The sequence below is a fragment of the Antechinus flavipes genome, chromosome 5 (assembly GCF_016432865.1).
Source record: "Antechinus flavipes isolate AdamAnt ecotype Samford, QLD, Australia chromosome 5, AdamAnt_v2, whole genome shotgun sequence".
Lineage (NCBI taxonomy): Eukaryota > Metazoa > Chordata > Mammalia > Dasyuromorphia > Dasyuridae > Antechinus > Antechinus flavipes.
The window spans coordinates 112,591,985-112,606,412 of record NC_067402.1 but is presented as its reverse complement, the minus strand read 5'-3'; the positions used below and the strand labels follow the sequence as shown (position 1 = coordinate 112,606,412).

The following is a 14,428-nucleotide window of genomic DNA, read 5'->3' as shown; positions in this document are numbered from 1 at the left end:
TTATATTCTATTTCCATCAAACTACCAAAAGATAACTTTACAGAGCTAGGGAGAAAAAAAAAAACAAAATTTATTCAAATGAACAAAAGGTCAAGAGTCTCAAGGGAAATGATGAAAAAAACAAGTGGGATAGAAAGGGAAGTACTGCAAAGCTGTAATCATAAAAATCATTTAGTGCTGGTTTAAAAAAAAGGAAAGAAAAAGAGATAAATCAATGGGACTGATTAAGTACACAAAATACCCAGGCAATTACTGTTCCATTTCTTTTTCTACATCCTCCATGGGCCAAGCTTCTGGCGCCTTTACTATCTGAGAACATTGGCTCCCTGGCTGTTGTTCTCCATTTTGATGGAAGATCCATCTGTCCCGTTCTCTGGTCCTGTGTTTTTAAGCTTTTTCTCTAAGACCAATCCTGTGTTGGGGATAATGGTGCAGTCTACTATATGTAACTATGCACCTTTCCACTGTCCGCTGGGTTACCTGTAATTCTTTTTCCCTTCTGAGACAGTAATACACCTGATGGTTCATATCCATAGGCTGACTGGGAATTATGGCTCGGTACTCTGGGGGTCAAGAATACATGAATTCATAGCCTGGTTTTGCCATATGCTGCCTGAACATTATTGAGTGAGCCTCGTGGGGAGGGTTTCCTTAACTACAGGAGGGAAATGATTCTGACAGTTTTGAAATCTATGATAGTATTTTTTTTATTTTAAACTTAAGCTAATAAGTTAAATAAAATTAGCTTCTATATACATTGTGGAATAGGAGGGAAATTGTACATGAAACTGAAAATCTTGTGTAGAGTTTTTCCTTTTTAATATACAATTAATTCAACATATAACTTTGATCTTGTGATAGGAAAGCAAGATTTTTTTGGCAACAGCAAGAATTTGGTACCAATGAAAGCAATGCACAGAAATTTTCAAATGCAGAGCAAATCTGGCTTCTTGTCAGTCAGCCCTTGGACCTGTCAAATTTCATGCTTTCAACTTACAATGTATGATTTTTATTGTTTTTTTTTAAGTTGATGGTTACTTATAAATTTTGAGTTCTTATATATTTTGCCATTAGAGGGAGCAACCCAATTAGTACAATGACATCTGCAGCTCAAAGCCATTTGGAAAAACCTCCCACAATCAGTTTTATGGTGGGCAAGACCTATGTTTTCAATGGAAAAAAAGACCTTTATTCTACTGCAGAGAGGAAACCCATCTCTAATTTATAGTCCTGGACAGAGTCATACTGCCCAAGGGCAATCAGCTAGAATGCCTCTTGCTCGATCAGTCAGGACTCTGCTAGACTACTAGAATATCATACTCCTGTTTTCTAACGCTTTAACTCGATGCTTGGTGAAATCCCTGAACAAAGTTATTTCTGTCGAGTCCCTTGTATCCCTGGAGCTTCTATCATTGTTAACACATGGATGGGAAACACTTTGTTAGAAAACTTCCCACTCAACAAGACACATTATATTTTTTTCTTTGCCTCTCAGTCGATTGTGAATCCCAAAAGACAGGAGATCTGCTGTGCAAAATCATTTTCCAAAAGACTTTTGATGCACAATATTCTGGATTGAAGAATGTTACTGACGTAAATGCTGGCTGGGTATGCCTTGACCAGTGTCACAAACACTGGACTTCAGTACAATCAGTCTGCAACTAATGCTACTTTTGCTGCAGTGCTTGGGGCTTGGGCAAATCTGTAGGCTGTCTCCTCAGAAAGCAGGACCTTGGCAGAGATGGGGGGTGGGGGGAGCCTGGTAAGAAGCATCTCCCACTGTGACCGAGATGTTCTGGGAAACGGCTGCTGACCGCCACGGGGCGCTTGGTTGGGATGTTCATATATTATAATAGTTTGTCCTTAGGAACCCGTGCATTTCCCAATTTCCTCAGGAGTTACTAGGAAGGGCTACAGTGTTTCTCGGAATCTGAAGAGGAATTCTGTTGCCTTCTAGTCCTGTAGTCTAGATGAGAATGTATCTCAATTCATTGAGATATAAACATTATAAGAGCTTATCTCCAGCTTTTGCTTTTAAATCTCCATTAAGGATGACCATGTCTCTAGGCAGCCATTCCACTTTGGAGTAGCTCAAATCTAAATTTGCTTCTTTCCTAAGAACAATGGCAGGTCTAGAACTCTGTGACTTGCCTGGAATTACACAGATAGAATGCTGGACTTAATAAGAAGTTCAGGATTCAGATTCTGGCACACTTAAACTTTTCTGAGTCTCAATTTTCTCATCTATAAAATGGGAATTGTAATACTTGCACTACAAAATAAAGAATTCTTATAAGGAAAATAAGCTGGAAATCTTGAGTAATTATTTTTTTAAAAAACCCACTTTGAATCCTCTTATTTTGATCATTGATTATATCTAACCAACAAGCTCCCAAAAGCCAGTTCCCCGGGCCCTTCAACACTCCTCTACCATTCTAATTCCCTAGCTCCCAAATCTCCAAATGCATCATTTTCATAGATCTTCTTCTCTCACTATGTTAAGGGGCATGGTCTTCCTGCCACTACAATTGGCGGATGGGGTGCAACCCAGAGCCCAAGGAAACACAGAGCCCAACTTGTGAAACAGAATGAGAACGCAACTGGGTGGAACGGCAGGAGGCTGGGTGTGGCCAATGGGCACACTGCTGGGTCAAGCCCAGGACCCTTCCCATGATTAGGGAGCCAGGAAAGGCTGGGAAGAGGCAATAGACTTGCAGCACAAGATTGGCACTTCAGTGCCTCAGTTTACCCAAATGGTAATAATTATATCTACAGCTGCATTTATGCATCCCCTATTAAGCCGATTTTCCACCTTTCTTGCACTCCAGAACTTAACACACTGCGGAGCATATAGAAGGCATTTTGATTAATACTAAGTGACTGCTTTTTATGTTCCAAAAGAGAAATGGATATGATGGAGAAAGGGAGCAAGTTGGGAGGGAAGGACTAAATTGTATATTATATTATAGTCCATGTGTTCATGTGCTAAGAGAGCCTTGTTCTGGAACTTCACATGATCCAAGTTTTCTTTTTTATTATTATTATAGCTTTTTTGATTTACAAAACATATGCATGAGTAATTTTTCAACACTGACCCTTGCAAAACCTTCTGTTCCAAATTTTCCCTTCCTTCCCCCCACCTCCTCTCCTAGAAGGCAGGTAGACCAATACATGTTAAATATGTTAAAGTATATGTTAAATACAACATATGTATACATATTTATACAGTTATCTTGCTGCACAAGAAAAACTGGACTTATAAATAAGGTAAAAATAACCTGAAAAGGAAAACAAAAATGCAAGCAAACAAAAGCAGGAGTGAAAATGCTATGTTATGGTCCACACTCATTTCCCAGTGTTCTTTTGTTGAGTGTAGCAGGTTCTCTTCATTATTGAACAATTAGAATTGATTTGTCGACCCAAGTTTTCAAAAGTTATACAAAATATGGCAGGATGTAAAAACTTGGGACCACATACCTAAAGAGTAGTCTATAAGCTACAAGATGATCACAACCATGTTGGTCTTCAACCACACGACTCATAAAGAGTTGGATGAGTGTCTAAAAAGTTTTTAAACAGAAGAAGAGATTCACATATTGGGCAGATACTTCACTTAAAGAAAAAATACTTCGTAGAAAAGTTATGGGTATCATCCAATTGGCAAATATGTCAAATCAATTCAAATGTTGGAAAATCTACAGAAAAGATCAATATTAACTGATGCAGAGTAAACTGAGCAGAACCTGGAGAAAAAAAATACATATGATAACCCTGAAAGTCTTAATAAGAACTCCAACAATGCAGAAATTTGACAGTATTACAAAGACCCAAATATGGCATTAATGCATGCTGCTCACCCCGCTTGATGGAGAAGTGATAGATTCAGAGTACAGATTGAGAAGATTTATTTTTTGGATACAATCAATATTAGAATCTGTTTTATTTGAATATGTAGTATTTATTTAAAGGTTTCCCCAATTCTTCTATCCTAAGATAACTTTTAAGTGAAAAAAATGAAAAATTAAGAATTCTGAAAACAAAAAACAACACAGAATTCTGATCAATGAAGACCAGTCAGGATTCCCCAAAACTGATAATGAATGTGCCATACTAATCACTTCCTAGTGGAGTAGTGATGATTTAAAATTAAAAAAATACATTTTTAGAGCTAGTGGCTAGAGATTTATTTTCTTTTACTCTATATACTTATTTAAAAATTTGTTTAAATGAGGGGGTGAGAAGTAAGAATATTTTAAAACAATGAAAAAGTTATGGTTTATGAATCTAGTAGAATGATTCTGCCATAAGAAATGATAAAAGGGATAATTTCAGAAAAATCTGGAAGAACATCTATGAACTGATGCAGAGTGAAGACAAAAAAAGTAAATTGTGCAAACTTTTATAATAAGATATTTCTGTAACACAAAGACTAAAAAATATCCATCTATTGGACTTGCTTCAAGAGAAGAAATCTATCCATCACAGCCACATCAGTCCTGCAGGACAGGTCACCACGGAAAGCTGAGATCTCCAAGAAGTACCTAAAGAGAGAGATTGCTCTGGCGATTTTACAGATAACCTTAGTGAATCCTGAAGATGCTGGGCTAGCTTCCAGCTCAGCTTGGAACACAGAAAACCCGTCGTTCTGTATATACAATATCCTTTTTACTCTCTTGTAAGGAAGGAGAACACATGAGAAGGCAACCAACCACTTCTTTTATATAGGAAAACAGATGTGGAATTTTACATCTGCCTTCAGATTTTGTTGACATGTTGGGTTAGTTTTGCTCCAAGGTTTGAATCTCTTGGGAGAGGTGGGAGGGCAGGGGGAGAAAGGGAGGGACAGAAGGAAAGGCGGCCACATTTTGAATAAGAAAGCCACATTAAGTGTATGCTTCTGATCTAAGGCTTGCTAAATCCCTTTTCCAGGACAATAAGCTAATGAACCACACAGGTAGAATTGCAATCTGGAGCATCCAGATTTGGTAGACCAGCACTCTATGACCTCAGTTCCCCCTTACTAAGGATTGCATGGTTTTTAAAGCTCCAAAACACTTGTTGTACATCTTTTCATTTAACCTTCACAATGAGCAAACCAGGAGATTATTGTACACAGCAACAAGATTATACAATGATCAATTCTGATGGATTCAGCTCTTTTCAACAATGAGATGATTAGGGCCAGTTCCAATAGACTTGTGATGGAGAGAGCCATCTGCACTCTGAATGCAGATCACAACATAGTATTTGTACCTTTTTTCTTATTGTTTCCTCACATTTTGTTTTCTTTTTCATTTTTTCCTTTTTGATCTTTCTTGTATAGCATAATAATTCTGGAAAAAGTATAGAAGAACTGCACCTGATTAACATATATCAGATTAACTGCTCTCTATAGGAGAGGGGGTGGGGAGAAGTGAGAGAGAAAAAAATCTGGAACATAAAAGTTTTGCAAGAGCGAATACTGAAAACTATCCATGTATGTTTTTTAGAAATAAAAAATTTTATATAAAAAACAAACAAACAAACAAAAAAAAGGTTACAATAATATAGGAGTTATATCCAAGACAGCGTTGACTGAAAACACACTTCTCAAAAAAAAAAAAAAAAAAAAAAAAAAAAACAAAAAACAAAAAACAAAAAAAACCTCACATTTCAAAAAAATAACACATTTTAGAAGTTTTTTCATAATTGTATAATATTTGGAGTTATTCACATTACCTATAATTTATAAAGTAATCTTGAAATTACCAAAAAAAAAAAAAAAAAAAGAAAAAGTTTTATTTAAAAAAAAAAACCTTCACAATACAATGAAGGAGGAAATAATCAGCATCATCTCCATTTTACAAATGGAGAAAAGGCAGGATTAACAGAGCAGCTAGTGGCCCTATCAATAATAGTACATGGCCTGGGTTCAGGAAGCCTCAAGATACTTACCAGCTGTATAACTCTGGGCAAGTCACTTAATTCTGTCAGCCTCAGTTTACTCATCTGTAAAATGAGCTGGAGAAGGAACTAACAAACCACTTTTGTATCAAGAAAACCCCAAAATGGGGTCACAGAGTTGGGTGTAATTAAAAATAAGTGAATGAGTCAAGAGAATTGCGTTCAAAGGCCAGTCCTTCTTTGGGGACAAATCCCTAAGTTTTTCTTGGGTTTTGTAAAATGCTATCTGAGATCTCCCTCCAGATTCTAACTTCCTTACTGCTTTCAGGGTGTTGATGGAATGACAATTCTTCGTGGAGATGATGGAATCTTGGACATGTTAAACAATAATACCCTTTCTATTTCTCTAGGGGGAGGGAGTGTGCTGATAAACTAACTCCCTGGGAAAGAAAATGTGCACAGAATGTCTTTTTAAATTTAATCTGCATTATTAAAATTACAAACATTATCCTCTCCTATCACTTTATTAAGTCTAGACAATCAACAAAATGACAAATCAAGCCCTGATTTTTTTTTTCCGACTTTGCCAATCAGTTCAATTCAGCTGGCTCTAGGTTACTCCTTGTGGGGGTAGCTAAAATGCACCGAAATGGAAGAAAACAGAGGTTTTCCAGAGGTGAATCACATGATAAAAAACACTGAGGGGGTGGTGGCAGAAGGGAGGCAAGAGGTACAACATAAATTTAATTACATAATTATATTTGGCTTCAATTCTAATTACTAACTAATCTAAGCAGACCAGCATGACATCCTGGTGACAAGTCAATTACTCAAGAGTACCAGAGCAGGTGGTCAGGCCCACAGGTTCATGTGTGCCAGCTAATTAGATGACCACTTCTGCTCTCCCCCCCATCTGGACTAATCTTGGAGTCATGTGGCCCATAAATAGATATGCTCAGCTAAAAACAGAAGGAATTCAATCAGACCCCAAAGCAACCCTGGATGCATGTGGGATCACAGATTTAGGGCACAGAGAAACTTTAGAGGGGGCACTTGGATGGTGGAGTGGACAGAGCCCCAGCCCTGGAGTTACTGTGTGATCCTGGGCAAGTCATTTGCCTGGGAGGGAGGGAAGGAGGGAGAAAGGGAGGGAAGAAGGAAGGAAAGAAGGAAGGAAGGAAGGAAGGAAGGAAGGAAGGAAGGAAGGAAGGAAGGAAGGAAGGAAGGAAGGAAGGACGGAAGGAAGGAAGGAAGGAAGGGAGGAAAGGGGGAAGGAAGGGAGGGAGGGAAGGAAGAAAGGAAACAAGAAATCTTAGAGGTCATGTAATCTGTTCTCATTTTACAGATAAGGAAACTTAATCCCAAAGAAATTAAGCAGATTATTTAAGGTCACAGGAGTAAAATATAACAGGAATATATATATATAATATGTTGTATAATTTAACTTTTATACATATATTGTATAATTTAAATATAAATATATATCACATATATACAACAATAACATAACAAGGCCCAGCTGGCAAAGCCAGTACTCTTTCCAAGTACCAAGATGATACTGGGAGAATTGATCTCTAGGGAGACACAGCCCGAGGCTTGTGAGCAGAGCTTGCAGTGGAGGATGCACAACTCACATCGAAAGAAATCCTTTTGGTAGGGGCCTGAATCAGCCAGGAAACCTTCCTCTTCTAACTCTTAATTAATTCTGCCTCAGCGTTCCTCCAGTGTTTTTGCTCTACCCAATCCTCACCCCAATCTTCCCAATTCCCAAAGAGGAATCAGACGGAAAGCCCCACCCAGCAGGCAACTCAAGTCTTAGATCAAATACTAGTTTCACTCTAGTTTCCTTCACGGAAAAGCCCAAGAGGAACAGTACACAGTACTGAGAGTGATGTTAATATATAACTTTCCCACCACCTATAGTGGGACTCCAGGCTTGGGGGGCGGTTCCTTCCGGTATCAGCCAGGGGGGTTGCTCCTGCCCAAATCGTCACATCTCAGCCCACGTTCTTGATGTCCTCACACTCCAGAATAAACAAAGCTTCAGCATGCTGGGTCTGACACTGGCCTGCCTAGGTGGTGCACTGGATAGAGCACCAGGTTTGGAGTCAGAAATACTCATTTTCCAGAGTTCAAACCTGGGCTCAGACACTTACTAATTGCAAGACCCTGGGCAAGTCACTTAGCATTGCCTCAGTTTCCTCATCTGCAAAATGAGCTGAAAAAGGAAATGGCAAACCGGTCGCGTATCTCTGCCAAGAAAACTCCAAAAGGGGTCACAGAGAGTCAGACACCGATTGTAAATGCCTTAACAACAAACAAGTCCAACAATACTCACTGAATAGTTAGGAAAAGTTCCAAAAGATAAAGTAGATTGCTATTTAAAATCTCCACCACCTCCGCTAACCCACTATTTACAATTACACCCCACACACTCTCCCAAGAGTTCATCCGAGTCCTCAGTTTTGGAATTGTTGATCGAGTCATTTTGATCTGAGAACCTTCTTCATCTGTCACTTGATGGATCGGAGTTAGTGACTCTAAGGTGTCTGTGCTCATCTCACAAACAAAACATCTAATCTGCTCCTGATGTGCAGCTTCCACCAAGGGAATTCCCTCCCTCAATAGCCCATCACTCTCATTCATTCCCTTCTAGGCTTTGTGGTCCCCATCTTCCTAGACTGCATTCTTAGGACTCGGCTGCATGTCTCCCCAAGCCCCCTACCAGTTCCATCCCTTTACAAACCCCATTCTTTCCTTTGGAATGCAGTCACCATTATATAGTGGTTTACATTTACATAGGTTTACAAAGGAGCACTCTTTGAATGGGAATGCATTAATTCCCCACTTTTCCAGAATTCCCCACCAGACTGTGTCCGTAAACAGAAAGCTTTTTAGCTTTCTTTTGTGGGGTCATTCCCTTTCCTGCCCCCTCCCCAATTAAATTGCAAACTTCTTGAGGGAAGGGATGTCTTTTGCCCAAATCTTAGGAGAATTCCTCAAAAAGAATAGGTGATTAATAAACATTTATTGACTTGATATCCATTTTCTCTTTTGATTCTCACAGTAACTTGGAGGTAGAAGGTGTAACTTTTTCTGGAGAAACTCAGATGGATTAACAGACTTGTCCAAAAGGTTGGGCAGGAAATCATGTTTTCAGTCTCAAAAGGGGCAGGCTTGTCATCTGGAAGAACAGTCTTGAAATTCAGACTCAGAATTTTATAGTTTGATGGGCTACTCACTTAATCAGTCTGCCTCAGTTTCCTTAATCTTAAAATGAGCATAAAAGCCACCTCACAAGATAAAATGTTTTATTAGTAAAGAATTTTGCTTATATGCCTTCCTTCAAAAGTTCAACGCCTTGCCTACTGCACTACTGTTTACTAAATACACTCTAAAAACTTTCCATCTATCAAACCCAGAAAAAAAAAATGAGTCCGATTATGCCCAAATACATCCTTAGTTTCTCACTCACATTGCTTTTAGCACAATTTGAATAACTGTAGAAAGATAATAATAATAGCTCATATTTAGATGGTGCTTTAAGGTTATTTTATTTAATCACAATAGATCAATAAACTTTTATTAAGCAGTTACTAAGTATCAGGAATCATGTTAAATTAGAATACAAATACAAGCCAAAAAGTGATATTTTAACTGGCAACGAAAGTGATTTGGCCAGGGACAGATATATTCAGCTGAAGTGAGAGGTAGGGGAGGAAAGCAGATGTTGCTGATTCTTACCCACCCATTTCTCATCAGTGGACAGCGGTGACAGCCTAGCCTAGCAACTAAATGATGGCAAGTGTTTTAAAAAAACAAAAGCAAAAACCTTATGAAACTCTATGCTGTGACATTAAAAATGGCTAACCTTGGCTCCAGTGAAGAGATATGAGAAGGGCATTTCTTCTTCATAACACAGAAGTCTATGAATTTGGAGCATCACATATTCTATCAGTTTTGTTTTACCTGGTTTTTCTCAACTTGTCCCCCCCCCCCCCCCATTTTATTCCGTCATAAGTGACAGGTTCTCTGGGAAGGGAGGCATACTGGGAATTGGAGATGATGTTGTAAAAAAAAAAAATTAATTTTTAAAAGAAATACTCGTGGAGTCTATCAGGTTAACTATGCTCGCGGCTCATTTCAATATGCAAATATTTCTGGTATGTATGTAAGAAACTTGGTTAAGTATGGTGATCCAGCTTAGGTCTTATTCCAATACTTCCACTTGACAATTACCCTGTATTCTCAAAAACTAGGCAAACACTGCAGAATAGGCAACACTACCATGTGTTGTATAGTTGGGTTAGCCCACCAGAAACTCATGAACTCTCTCATTAAGTGAGGGTTAGGGGAATCCCTACACTGCTGAATGATAACCATTTTAAAAAATATTTAAAATAACCATTTTAAAATACTATGTGTCAGGAATCTGACACATAGAAAGGCAGCGTATAATTGTGAACAAAATCTTGGATTTGGGAGTCAACTAGACCAGGGTTCATTTATTTATTAACCATGTGATCTTCATCCAAGTTGCCTAAAACTACAACGTGACTCGGTTTCCTCATCTGTAAAATAAGAAGGTTGGATTATTAACCTCCCTTCCAGTATGATTCCATTAAATGTTGCAAATAAGAGGGAAAAGTACTGAAGGAGAAAAAGAAACAAAAAAAGAAGCTAAGTGAGAGTAGATACTAACTAGAACCGAGTCTTTTACTAAGGTGTACTTTTCACTGGACATTGCTGCCTGAGCTATTACCTGAGTTTGGAAAAAGTTTTTCTGCCAGACAAAGCAGTTGCAATGAAGTATCCCATCCCAAATGACCCCAACAGAGTGGAGTCCCAAGACTTTGGGGAATTATTCACATGTATTGGGGGAAAAACCCATCACTATAGTTAGAGTTGATTGGACCTGGATTCTAATCCAAAGTCAGAAACTTTCCTTCCTAGAGGATCTTGGAGAAAATCACTTAACCCCTTTGGATGGGTGTTTCCATTTTCCTTGGAGTCAGAAAGGGGGGGTCACTAACTGAGAAAAGACGCCTTTACCTAAATGGTTCCATGTTTCTATTCAGCCTTTTCCCAATTTGAGCAGAAGGGGCATGTTCTCAGAGCTGGAGTTTTCTTGGCAAAGATAATGGAGGGGCTTGCCATTTCCTTTTCCAGTTCATTTTATGGATGAAGAAATGGACATGAATATGGTTAAGTGACTTGTCATAGTCACAATTAAGTGCCTGAAGCCAAATTTGAGCTTGGAATAAAGGAATCTTCCTGACTCCAAGCAGGCACCTAGCTGCCCCAATGTGGGTTTAAATGGTGTCTATATAGGAATAATTTGTCTGGTTAATTTTTGGCATAAAACTTTGTTATGGAGAGAGATAACTGCCATCATCCCTTCATCCCACCTCCAGAAAATCCTAAATACTTGCTATGAATTAGGAAATATCTATAAGATGAGGTTCATAAATAAAGTCTCTGCCTTTAACACTAGGTGTGCAAATAAAAGCACAGGTTTTATTTTTATCAGAAAAAGAGGTATGAATCTTCGCTACATTAAACTTGTATTCCATCTTCTGGTTTTCTCCAGGGGCCACCCCAGGGATTCATGCAGCCGCCTGGCCAGAGACAGGCAGTTTACTGCAGCCACACCCTCCTCCCTGCCACCCTTAGAAGCTCCCAGCTGTTTGCAACAGTGGGTGATGGAGGTGCTGCTTCCAGACTCCCTCTTCCCTGTTCACCAACACCCAAGGGAGCATTCCACCGTCCCCACGGCAGACAAAAGGGGACAGAACCTCATAAGGTTTCCCAAAGGTTTGGCTGGCCCCTACCTTACCAAGGTGCTTCACACCCCAGAAATGCTGCATTCAAAAGCTTCCTCACCCCAATCCCCTTTCCTCAAGAAGTTTTCTTTCCCTCTCCATCCTACCCCCCCCCCCATTTTTCCCCAGGGCACACCCTGCACCCAACACTTTTACTTTGTGTTCTCCAGGGGAGGAGGTGGGCAGAAATGACACCTTTTCCACATGTCTTAACTGGGGATGGATATTTCGGGCCAAGAGAAACACTCACTATATGCCTGTTCTCAGTAAGAGTAACATCAGCTGACATTTGTGCAGCGGCTACGCTTTTTTCCTGTGGTTTCTCACGAGCATTTTATCATCTCCTCCACACAATAACCGTTTCAAACTGGTAGGGCGATTACTATTTAAAAATTAATAAAAACAACCATAGCCTGCACAAGACCCCAAGGTAGGCTGCATCTGCTCACTTTGCAAAGTCTGACAGCCCCGCCGGCATCTCTTTATGCATTGAACATCCAGTAAATTGGATTTATTAGTCTACAGAATTAGTCTCCCCTCTCTTCAGATCAGAAGGGCAAGTCTCATGTGTCTCCCTCAGGAAGGGAGTGCGAAATGCCCCATTTTAAAATACAATAAACTGAGGCACGGAGATGCTGGCCGGTCCAAGGTCACCCAGAAAGGACAAAGAGCTCTCCCTTCTCAGGCAGCCTTTCGGCCCCTGTGGAGCCCTGGACTGGGGCTTCCAACACAATCCGGACGGACAGATCCCGGGGCTAAGTGACCCTCACCCTATAACTGGACACCGGTGTGAGGGGCGCTGTGGGGTGCCACTTCCCCAGAACCTGTCAGCCGCATCAAGAACATAAGCTTTCCCCCCTTTTCTGCCTCCTGCCTAACCGATGCCAGTGGCGGAGAAGCTCCCCACCGCAAGCCCCCCTCGCCAGCGTTCCCAGCCTCAGTCTCTCTGCTGTTACTTGGTTTAAGCCCACCACCACGTCGACCTCTCAATCCGTCATTTTTACCACTTCTCTGTTTCTTCTTCCTTTCCTCCCCTGCTGTGTCACCATCACTCCAGCGGCTCCGGGGAGGGGGGGCACGATACCTAAGGGCTCTCCTCCCTCTGGAAATGATCACAGATTTCAAGTGTCCCTCCAACGGAGAGAGATGCCCCAGTGCTGACCTGGATCTCCCTCCCCCTTTCTCCCTCGGTTGCCCCAGGACAGAAGTAGAACTAGTGGGGAGGTACAGGAAGGGCGAAGCCCGGGTTCCCAGTGTGCCGGGGGCCCTACAGAGGTGCGGGAATTAAGTTCCTTTGTGTGGATAGAGGAGCTGGAGAGTCCCATCCAGGACCCCAGGTGGCCTCTACCTGCTGAAGGAGTTTGTTCCCTTGGGGAAAGCTCTCGCTGACCACGGTCAGCCTTCCCGATGCCCGAGTGGCCAGTCAGAATTATTTAACCAAAAATTTATCTACAACCGGCCCCACTACCTGCCTCCCCACATGCTCCGTGACTGAGGCGAGCACCTCAAATAGGCCATCTTCCTGCAGGTAAGTTACCTTAGAAACTTCCTTCCCCACCAGCTTGTGCTTCCTCAATTCCCCATCCTCCCCACCCCAGGGTAATCATGGGGGGCAGGGGGTGTATCGCCTCCGACTCACGAAAAGCAAAGTGACCAGTTAGGAGGAAGGCGGGTGGGAAAGCACGGATTAGAAGAAATCCGAGAGGCACAAGAATGGCCCATCAGCCCCAGAGCCCCTCTGCAGTTCCCAAAGGCCTTTTTCTCCCAGCTATTTCCTGGCGGGATGCACAGACTTAATAACGCCCGTGGAGATGTGCACCTGCTTTCTCGGGGCGGGGGTGGGGCGCCTAGCAGCGGTGGCAATCAGGTAGAGCCAAGGTCCGGACCCATCGCGTGGCCTTCGCCACGCTGGTCCCTTCTGGGGGGCGGGGGAGCCAAGAAGGCGCCCCCGCCCCGGGGCTCACATCGGGAGTGCGAGCGCCTAACGCCTGCCTGAGCTGCCCGAAGGCTGGCGTGGGGGATGGCAAAGGGGGGAGGTGGGCAGGAGGGTCTCTGCCGCGAGGGGACGGAAGAGCACCGGCCAGGGGCCGGCAGGCACTCACCCAGCCCACTGGGCACGAGCAGCAGCAGCACCAGCAGCGGCGGCGGGAGCAGCGCCGAGCGCATCCTGTCCTCGCAGCCGGGCCTCCGGAGCAGGTGGCTGCGGGAGTTGGGCTGGACGGGCTCGAGTCCCGGACTCGGGGAGCGCGGTCCGGGGCTCCGCTGCGGCCGTCCCCGGCGCGGCGCGGAGGACTCGGTCGGGGGCGCGTCTGCTCGGGGTGCCGCGCGTCTCGCTCTCCGCGACTGCTCAGCGGCCCCACTCTCCGGCTCCTGCTCCTCCTCCTGCTGCTGCTGCCGCAGAGCCGGGTTGGGCGCTCAGCGCAGTCCGGGCGCGGGGCTGGAGCCGCCTGGGAGCCTGAGAACTGACTGCTGCCGCGTCCGAGGCGGGGTGGGCAGTGCTGGGGCTGGGGGCGGCGGCTACGGAGCGCTTCTTCACGTAGGTCCCGTCCCTCCCCCCTCCCACACCCCCTTCCCTCCCCTCCCCCCAGGAGCCGCCCGAGGCGGCGGCGGCGGCGGGGCTGGGCGGGCACTCCGGTTTGGAACAATGAGCAGAAGGAGGAAACTCCGCCCTGGGCGAAAGGAGAGGAGCCGGGGGAGAGAGGGCTGGAGGGAGCTCGGGAGGG

General features: G+C 43.0%; 1 protein-coding gene across 1 annotated transcript in view; it reads right to left on the bottom strand.

The window, feature by feature from the left end:
- Positions 1-14,197, bottom strand: part of PODXL (podocalyxin like) — a 54,537-nt gene extending 40,340 nt beyond the window's left edge. The window contains exon 1 of the mRNA XM_051962234.1: positions 13,808-14,197. Within this exon, the coding sequence (XP_051818194.1) occupies positions 13,808-13,871 (64 nt within the window). The 5' untranslated portion in view covers positions 13,872-14,197. The remainder of the gene's footprint in view (positions 1-13,807) is intronic.
- Positions 14,198-14,428: the final 231 nt, after the last annotated feature.